At 39.4% G+C, this 10,473-nt stretch overlaps 1 protein-coding gene across 2 annotated transcripts in view; it reads right to left on the bottom strand.

Annotated features, from left to right (window-relative positions):
* The window catches only part of IL22RA2 (interleukin 22 receptor subunit alpha 2), a 12,815-nt gene extending 2,560 nt beyond the window's left edge, over positions 1–10,255 (bottom strand). Inside the window, exons 1-3 of one of the 2 annotated variants that reach the window (XM_027850602.1) lie at positions 10,130–10,255; positions 8,150–8,285; positions 2,749–2,927 (exon numbers count right to left, since the gene is read on the bottom strand). In XM_027850602.1, the coding sequence (XP_027706403.1) occupies positions 2,749–2,927; positions 8,150–8,285; positions 10,130–10,187 (373 nt within the window). In that variant the 5' untranslated portion in view covers positions 10,188–10,255. Of the gene's footprint in view, positions 1–2,748; positions 2,928–8,149; positions 8,286–9,844; positions 9,961–10,129 lie in introns of those variants that run through there. The other variant, XM_027850603.1, reaches the window with a different exon arrangement.
* Between the last annotated feature and the right edge of the window lie 218 nt (positions 10,256–10,473).

Below are 10,473 nucleotides of genomic sequence, written 5' to 3'. Positions count from 1 at the left end.
ATAGATAGATAGATAGATAGATAGATAGATAGATAGATAGATAGATATAGATATAGATATACACATAAATAAAAACCAAAATATATACAAAGTATATACAATCTAATGAGAATTGGCAGTACACATTGAGAGAGCAAGAAAGGTCTTTTGTATATATATAGGAGATGGAGCTTGAACTGAACTTTGAAGGGAGTCCAAGGCATGCAGGTGAAGTGCCAGGAGTGTATTTATGGCATGGGATAACTACCTGTGCAAAAGAATGGAGATGAGAGATGGAGTGTTATTTAAGAGGAAGTAAAAAAGGGTCCTTTTGGCTGTACCATGGAGTTCACGGACATCTGAGTGGAGCAGTGGATAGAGTGATGGGCCTAGAATCAGGAAGACCTGAGTTCAAATCTTGCCTCAGACACTTGATAACTGTGTGACCTAGGCAAATGACTTAACCTTGTTTGCTTCAGTTTCCTGATCCATAAAATAAGCTAGAGAAGGAAATGGTAAACCACTCTTGTATCTTTGCCAAGAAAATCCCGAATGGGGTCATTAAGAGTCAGATACAACTGAACAACAACAGAACAAGAACAGAGTTGATGGAAAGAAGTAATGTATAATAAGCCTGGAAAGGGTGGTCAGATCCAGATTGTGAAAGGCTTTAAATACCAAGGAAAAGAGTTTATATTTCATCCTAGAAATAATAGGGAGTCATTGGAGCTTGTTAAGTTCCAATGTGGCTTGGTCAGACATGTTTTAGGAGTATCGCTGCAACAGCTGCATGGAGGATGAGCTGGAGAGGGCAGAGAAGAGAGAGGGACATTGATTTGGAGGTTATTGCAGAGCTCTGGGGGAGAGGCAAGGTCAGAACCTGAACCAGGCTGGTGGCCAAGTGAGGTGAGAGAGGGGTCTAGATTCCAGAGCTATAGAGGGAGAAACTGACAAGACTTGGCAACAGACAGTATAGGTGAGGTGAGAGTAAATGAGGAAGCTGATGATGATTCCATGGTTTCATACTTGACTTACATCCTCACATCACTGAGACCTAAGAGTCCATAATAATCATAGAACTAGATAGGATTCAATATGGTTGACATCTCAGCCCTACACAAGAGAGGGTTCTTGATCCCAGTAAATTGATTAATCTTCTTGCCTACCATGGAATTATAAGAGCTAAAAGGGACCTGAGAGGTTATTTAGTCTAATCCCCACTTTTCGTTGTTCTTCATTTTTCAGTCGTGTCCAACTCTTTGTGACCCCGCTTGGGGTTTTCTTGGCAAAGTTACTGGAATGGTTTGCCATTTCCTTCTCCAGCTCATTTTATGGATGAGGAAACTGAGGCCAACAGGGTTAAGTGACTTGCACAGAGTTAGACAGTGTTTGAGGCCAGATTTGAACTCAGGAAGAAGAGTCTCCCTGATTCTGAGCCCAGATCCTTGAGAAAAAACCAAATTCTTAACACACACTTATCAGTGTACTTGCTGTATACTCCCAGTAAAATATAACACCCCCCATCCACTTTGACAAGCTTCTCATAACCCAGAGAGGAACATGTACCCCAGATTGGTAACCCTGTTCTATTTCTGCCCTCCAATGAAAAGATTCTTTTTTTTCTAGTGACCTATGATTTTGTTTATATTTTCCTCTTTTATTTCCAAACAGTTGAGTTACACCATTTTATTCTAAGATGTCTTAGCCATATTCAATTCCTCTTTATTTCATCTGTTGATGATGTTGCCAATTTCATTTCTTCCTTTAATTCCTTCAGTATGTTTACATTTTAGTATGTTTCAAAAATTCTAATTTTTTTATATGGGGAAGAAATCTCATGAACTTGGTGAATGTGGAAACTTCTATAATTAGAGTTTATGTTTCCTCTCTATCATTTCATACCAAAGGGAAAACTGATAAACAGAAATATGGAAAAAAAAAGGCTCAGCTGTGTATGTCAGTTATAAACAAGTGTCCTACATCAGTCAAAAAACCACAGTGGGGCTGCAGTAGGCAGATTCAGGGATGGGGAACTTACCAAGATTTACATATATTTAGTAGAGAGAAAAGGCCTTCCTTAATATAGACATTAGATTGTTATAACTTTGGGAGAGTTCTAAAATGAAACTTAAAGGTTTTAGGAGGTAGACGTCTGTTTGTAAAAAAACCAACAAGAGAAGATAGGTAAGAATATTGTGTTTCATGAGTTTGATTATACCAATTTAATTATAATCAAATGTACTATTAATGATATACTAGATATATAAATGTTATGATATAAAAAAGTGTTGATCTTTGTTCTAAGCACTCTGCCTTGAGAAGGGTAAATAGTTGCATTGAGTTAAGAAGATCGGTATCTAATAAAGCAAGTTTCAAATACAAAAAAAAATTATAGTTTTTTTTTCTTGGTGTTAAAATTTTGAGTCCATTTTTCTTTTGGTGCTTTTGCAGCTTTGTGGCACAGTGGATAGAGCACTGGGCCTGGAGTCAGAAAGGCCTGAGTTCAAATCCAGCCTCAGACACTTACTAGCTGTGTGATCCTGAGCATCCACGTCACTTAAACTTTGCCTGCCTCAGTTTCCTCAATTGTAAAATGGAGATATTAATAGTACCAACCTCCCAGGATTGTCATGATATTTATAAGAAGAGATAATATTCATACATCTCCTTGCATAGTAACCTAGCACATAGCAGATGTTTAACAAATGTTTGCTTCCTTCCACAGAGCTGCAGAAATAACAATAGGCATAGAGTATCCAATAGACTTACTTTCCCACCAGGGGATAAATCTCTTTGTCATGTTCCAGTTACCATGGATGCCGGCAGAGGCAGCTTTCACCCTTCCATAATAAGGTTCTTGTACATCTGAGGTTTCATTTGTCAGGTCACAGGAGAGTTCATAAATGCCCCAGCATTCCTCTTTGTTTGTCCACTCTTTCTCCCCATAACTATAGAAGAGAGAGGGAAATCAACAGCAACAACAACAGCAACCCTGAAGACCTAGACGGTTTATTTTTTTTTCTTTTCTAGATGACTGCTATTTTCCCCTGGCTAGTTGAAGCCATTTTGCAAGTGCAGCAACAGTGCCAGATGATTCTTAAGGATTCCACCTGTTCTTTAGTCCTGCTGGTCTGCTAAATCAACCCTGGTCCACTGAGAGGTCGCTTGGGTTTCTGTTTTTAAGGATTGGGGCCCTGGAGATGCAATGGGAGCCACGCTGGATTTGGAGCCTAGGACTGGCGTTCAATTTCTGGCGCTGTCATTAGTGATCTCTAATCTTGGGCAAGTTTTTTAATCTCTCTCAGTCTTGGCTTCCTCCTCTGCAAAATGAGTGTTTTAGAACAAAACAACCTTTAGCTCCCTTCCAGCTCAAAATCTGTGATAGCATTTTCTTTTCTAAACTATCAGCTGCAAGAAAGAATTTATTAGCTCTTCGTCAAGGGGCAGGGAAAAGGAAAGGGAAAAGAAGAGAAGGGGATAAGCATTTACATGGTACCTATATGTGCCGAGCACTGTGTTAAATACCTTAAAAATATTATATCATTGAATCCTCACAACAACCCTGGGAGGTAGGTGAAGTTATCCTTATTTTATAGGTGAGGTTAAATGACATAGTGAGGGTCACATAGCTAGTAAATGTCTGAAGCCAGATTTGAACTCAGGTGTCCAGGCCCAGCTCTTTATCCACGGTGTCACCTTTTGTTGTTGTTCAATTGTTTCAGTCATGTCCAACTCTTTGTGACTCAATTTGAGGTTTTCTTGGCAAAGATACTGGACTGGCTTGCCATTTCCTTCTCCAGCACATTTTACAGGGAAGGAAACTGAAGCACACAAGATTAAGTAACTTCCGTGGTCACACAGCTATTGTCTGAGGCCAGATTTGAACTCAGGAAGATGACGTTTTCTGACTTCAGGCCAGGTACCCTATCCACCGTACCACCTAGCTGCTTAGTGTGCTGCCCAGCTGCCTGATTTAGGTAGGAATATGATAAGTGAAGAGAATAGAGAAAGGTAAATGTCTTTTCTCCAATTTGTTAATACTTTAAGGACCAATTGTTTTGTTGCTGTTCACACTCTGTCTTCTGATGTAGATAACAACTCCTCTGGATCTATTAGGTGGTCTTCAAGAAATGCTATAACCAAATATTGTCCCATAGCTAACCTAGAAATTAGCCTCTCCTCCAAAGTTAGCTAGGTTGGTCCTTGGACAGCAGATATACTCTCTGTTATGAGGCTGACAGGAAAATTAATTTTCCTGTCATTATAAATGCCAAGTCCTAAAATAAATCAACCTCACAAGTGGAGAAAATGGCATCTTTAATCAAGATAACATGGGTCTCAAGCCTGGGACACTTCTATGCATCTGAGTAGATGGGTGTGCACCAAGAAAACTTCTAGAAAGGTTTTTATACATTCAGGAGGAAAAAAGGAGATGGGGTAGGGGGGGAGAAGAAGGGTCATATGAGGATTGAAGCCTGGTCATGAGCTTCCAGCTACTTTTGGCAATCTGAGCAAGAAACCCACTTCATTTTGGTTGTCTTTATCCTTCATGATTCTATTTGCCCCAAATGAGGGGGCAGGGACACTTGGAGCCCCTTTCAGTACCTGCGGCTAGCACCAGTTGGTTCTGTTTCAGGATAAACAGAGCTAAAGATTCCAAGGCTACATCCCAAAGGTGGCGCATACTCCAAATTTAATTGGGAGTAAAATGCTTTAAAAGAAGGAATGGAATGACATTCCTAGGATTCTTTAGAGGGAGGGACTTCTCTTACTGTCTATGGCCTTTTGACAGAGAAGGAAATATTTCATTTGATATTAACAATATTAAAATTATTTTTTATCCTGTCAGGGTCCATATACACCCCATTGGGCAGCTTGGTGTGTGACCCTGGGCAAGTCACTTAACTCTGTTTGCCTCAGTTTTCTAATTTGTAAAATGAACTGGAAGAGGAAATGGCAAACCATTTGAGTATCTTTGCCAAGAAAATTCCAAATGTTCTCATGAAGAGTTGGACATAACTGAAACAACTCAGCAACAGCAATTGTCTCACAAAGCTTGTTTTGTTTTTCTTTTTTTTGCTGGTACAACTTTTGAGAAACCCAGTGTCATCTTAACACTACTATAAGCCATCAAAGTTGAACTGTGGTAAGAAAACAGAGAAAAAGGTAGTATGGATCTAGTTTCTCCAAATGGGCAGTGTTTTTCAAAATGTGGGGTCGGTAATACCTTCTTCAGGTAGTCTGTGAGGTCAAGACTACCGCTATTTAAATCCAATTCACCTGCAAGTCAAGATATCTTCATCACCCACTATTTTACCCCAACAGGGCGATGTCATTGTTTTTGAAAATGAAGGATACTCAACAATTTTCCTAAAAGTGCTAAGACATTTTAATTTCTAATATGGTAAATATCAATAGATATAGCTCACATAAACAAAAGCTCTTTGGTGGGAAGAGGACTTCAATAATTTTAAGAGTATTAACAGGTCCTGAGAACAAAACTTTTGAGAAACGTTGGTCTAGAGTATAGCAAGTAGTCTGGCTGTCTGGAGGGAAAAAAATGTGCATTGGGGAGTAACCAGCTTAAAGACTTTGGATTTTACTCAGCGGACGATGAGATGTTGAAGGTTTCTGACTATGTGCGTTACTATTTTTAAGGAAGAGTAGTCTGATAGTGGGAGCAAGATGGATTGGAAGAAGTGACTGTAGGTAGGGGATCCAGTTCTAAGACTGTTGTAATAAATATCTCCTAAGGGAAGCGGTGAGGGCTTACAATAGCATGAAGGCAGTGGGAATGATAAGTAAGATACATTCCAGGAAGTAAACATGGATGGACATCATTGCTGTGTTTCTAAGTTCTGCTCCAAAGTATTTTGATATTTCAAGGGGTTTCATTGATGTGTTTACTCCTTACAGGGAGGCAGATTGTAAGCCTATCCACGTCTACTCATACCCTGCTGCCATTGCCCATGCCCTCACATGGATCCTCTCCAAGGGATCCACCCCATAAAGGTGGGAACCTTCCTCTACATGCCTTGAAATCATGTGGATATCAGTTAATTATATAAGCTGTTCACCAGTTTTCCCTTATTCGCATTATGACTATTTCATCATTTTTTTTCCTGGTTATATACCTGACAGCATAATTTATTCAACTTTCTGTGCAAATTTTCATTTGTTAACATGTTAGCCTCCTCACACCCACCACTACATGTTCCTTTATTTATCCTCTGGGTGACTCTTGATTTTTATTCTTTAGAGACTGTAGCATTACTTTTTTATTGATAAATTTTGACAACACAGCAGACAAACACAAATTTACTAAGCATCGTTCTCAAAAGCAGTTAAGCAAAATAACAAAAAAAGAGTAATTACAACTAGAGGTATATGGAACTGTACATTAAAAGAAAGGAAATTTTCAGTCCTATCGTGTGGTCTATTCTGTTTAATCTGAATTTTGTTGCTGTTTAATGTTGAGGTTTTTTTTAATTAAAATTTTTAATTACTAGAAATCTATTTCTCACTTCTACCCTCTGTGCCTTTAGAAGAAAAAAAAGAAACAAATTCTGTACAACAAATATGCATAATCAAGCAAAACAAATTTCATTGTCTGCAGGTAAAAGTTTTCTTGGTGGACACCTATATACTCATGATAGTGATTTGTTCAGCTATTTCCCAATTGATAGGTATCTTCTTAGTTTCCAATTATTTTTGCCACCACAGAAAGAGCTGCTATAAATAATTTTGTATACATATGACCCTTTCTTCAAAGGGTCAAGGGTTCTTAACCTGGGGTCTATGACCTTGTTTAATTAAGTTTTTGATAACCATATTTCAACATATTGAGTTTTCTTAATGATCCTATGTATTTTATTTTATGTATGTAAAAATATTATTTTGAGAAGGGATCCATAAGTTTTACCAGACAGTCACAGATATTTATGACATAAATTTAGGTTATGAGTCCCTAGGTTACAGGAAATGATGATAAGCAATGAGGTTTTTAAAAGTATGTTTTTGACATCTCTGAAACCAGATTGTTTTGCATTTATAGGCCTGAGGGTGAGAGGTAGATTTAGGGGGTTTCTAAGTTTGAATTACTTCCAAAATGTCCATGATTCCATAATCTCTAGGAGAATTTCCAAGCCACTACTCCTCCTCCTGTGTAATTGCTCCATCCCCTCTCCAGTGTAAAAAGTAAAAGTTAGCCAGGGGCATGCTGGTAAATGTTTAACAACTGGCTCTCAGAAAAAGAAAAGCACATTGATCACCTTTTGAGTTTAGTCTGTACCATTAACATTTTTCTCCATCACTTTCTTACATCTAAGCAATCAACAAAACACTAAACCAAGCCCAGATATGTCACATTTGCTGATTTCTGAGGTGTAAGAGCTCACCATGAAAATTTAACAATCAGCTCTTGTGGGCCAATTTGAAGTTCTCACACACCCCTGGAACAGACAGTCAAGCTAAGCCCATTACCCTGTGAGGTACAATAACTTCCTATTTGTGTGAGATTTCTGGGGCCTATGGAGTTCACATAGCTTATCTCTGACAACTACCCTGTGGGGTTAGGCAATAATAGCAATGAAAGCTGACATTTGTTTAGGGCCTTGAGGTTTTATGGAAGTGTTTATCATCCCTTTCTTATTTAGTCCTCACAATAATCCTGTGAAACAGATAGTGCAAATGTTATTACTTCTGTTTTACAGAAGAGGAAACTAAGGCTCAGACAGTGTTTTATCCAAGGTCAGAATGCTGGGAAATCACAACGTTGAAATGTGAACCCTAGTCTTCCATGCCCAGTGGTCTTCAACTGGACCATGGTGTGATGTGACTCATAGAGCTTGCTGACTGACTGATGGCAAAGGCTATATTCTCTATCTCTTTCTGACTTCAGTTTCATTCTACTTGGACTGAGGAAGGATTGCCTTAGGAACCTTGGGATCGTGGATTCAAAGTTCCAAGAGACCATCCAGTCCAACCCTTTTGTTTTGCAGATAAGAAAACTTGGGCCCTGAGAGATTAAATGATTTGCCCACAGTCACACAGGTAATAAATGATAAAGCTGAGTTTTGTTTACACACTCTCTCCCTCCAAATCCATCATTATTTCCTCAGCACAGGAAAAGGAGTTTCCCAGGCAGGCAAAAGTTAGAAGGAATACTTACATTTTGTACTGCACAAAATAGACGGTGTTGTTGGGAGTGGAAGCACTTCCAGGATGCCAGTGTAAAATACTCTGGAGATTAAATGACCGAAATTCAACCCTCAGGGGTGTCTGAGATTCCTGTACCGGGAGGCTTCCTGGAACAACAAGGGAAGGGAAAAAATAGTACTAAGAGATAAACCAGAAGTGGTTTGCCAGTATTGCTTAAGGACCAGAGCTGGCTGTCTATTCTCTAAATGTGGTCCAAGACAAATTTCCCTTTTCAAAGAACTTTGTCTTTAACCCCTTTCCAAATAACATGATGTATAATGTTACTAACAGGTTATGTGGAAAACACAGGGAGTTACTACACTCTGTGTCCCCTGCTATTGCAGGCTAAATTTGACTTCAGGGCCTGCCCATGCTTCCTGACTGTCATTACTTTTCCTATTTGGAGTCTTTCCCCCCTTATTTCCTTGTTCACCTGGAGTGTCTTCTCCTTGAACCCACTCTGATTTTTCCTGTCTGCATACCCGTATATCATAAACATACAAACCCATCTATCCCTCAAATTCAGTGCTTTCTCATTGACCTGCTTAAATAGATCTAAAAAACTATTTTTTTTTTCACGTGAGCATTTCCTAGCAGGAAGCAGGGGTAGAAGGAGAGGTAAAGTGATAATTATTCATCAGAATTATCACTGCAGCTGATCCTCAAAGCCTGAGGTAACTGGGTGGGTTGTGGTCACTTCTAGCCACACAAGCGTTTCTGACATTTTCAGCAAGATCAGCAGTCAATCTATGTCAACAAGTTTTATTATAAAGATTGTTATGTACTAGGCACTGTACTAAGTTGTGGTTGTTGTTCTTTGTCCTTCATTCTTGAAGAGGACCATGACATCAGGAAAGTGGTGTCATGACTTGTAGGTGAATTGGATTTAAGTGAGGCAGGGTTGTGCAAAGTCACCAGCCTCACTTTCTCCTCCAGAGCCATCTGGCTTCAGTGGCAATATATAGGTCAGGACAACTGGAGATGGGCCCCACTGTGCTAAGTGCTGAGGACACAAAGGGAGGCAAAAGACAGTCCCAGCTCTTGAGGAGCTCACGGTCTAACCGAGGAGACAATATGCAAAAACCATGCACAAACAAGATTTATGTTGTGGTTGTTCAGTCGTTTCTCCAGTCCTGTCAGACTCTTCATGACCTCACTTGGGGTTTTCTTGGCAAAGATACTGGAGTGGTTTGCCATTTTCTGCTCCAGTTCATTTGACAGATGATGAAACTGAGGCAAACAGGGTTAAGTGACTTGTCCAGGGTCACACAACTAATAAGTGTCTGAATTCAAATTTGAAGTCAGATCTGACTCTAGGCCTGGTTCTCTATTCATTATACCATCCTTATGCATTAGATAATAAACACAGGGAAGTGACTAGATTTAAGTGGTAATAATAGGTTAATGCTAATTTGTTATTTTGGCCATTAACTTTTTAATTGGCAGATGGAATGAAGCTTGTGGACTAGCCCTGCTTCTTGATAGGGACCTGGATAATCCTTCTGTCCAAGTCTAGGCATGTAGGTGACACAGGACTTGAAGTCAAGAAGACTTTAATTCAAATCCTGCGCCTGACACTTTGTAGCTATGCGACCCTGGCCAGTCATTTAACTTCTCTGTGTCTCAGTTTCCTCATCTGTAATCTGGGGATAATAATAGCACCTACCTCTCAGATGGCTAGAACCAGCCATCTGGTTTCAGTGGCAATATATAGGTCAGGATGACTGGAGATGGGCCACACTGTGCTAAGTGCTGAGGACACAGTCCCAGCTCTTGAGGAGCTCACAGTCTAACACCTCAATTTGTTGTCTACCCTGAAACACATTAAGATATAGAGACACAAAGAAAAGAGCCAGTGCTATTTCCGGAGTATCTTGATCACTCGGGTTACAAAAAAGAAAAAAAAAGGGACCCCAAATAACAAATTAAAAAAAAAAATTAGAACACTTACCTCCTCCATAAATCCAGAAGTTGATAAGGAAACTTATAAAGCAATGTTTCAGCATCATGGTCAGCCTACGACTATGAGAAACAAATATTCCACTTCATAAAAAGAAAGCTCCAACCTACCCAGTTCTATAAGTAGGTTAAAAAAAGGAAGTGATACCTATGTTTTCAGTTCTTCCTTTTGCAAGATACTTTAAAATCTCTTTTGTGAAAAAATGATTTATCTTGGTAATTAGTGTCTTGGAGACTCAGAACGCCCACCTGTCAGCCTTCTGACCAAAGCTGTTTAGAAGGACGCCTCTGATAATGAGATTGCATTGAATCTTATCTTGGTCAAACTCCGACTCA

Source organism: Vombatus ursinus, unplaced genomic scaffold, assembly GCF_900497805.2.
Source record: "Vombatus ursinus unplaced genomic scaffold, bare-nosed wombat genome assembly UNPS02009132.1, whole genome shotgun sequence".
In the NCBI taxonomy this organism is placed as follows: Eukaryota; Metazoa; Chordata; class Mammalia; order Diprotodontia; family Vombatidae; genus Vombatus; species Vombatus ursinus.
The sequence above is the reverse complement of the archived record's forward strand: the minus strand, read 5'-3'. Positions and strand labels throughout refer to the sequence as shown.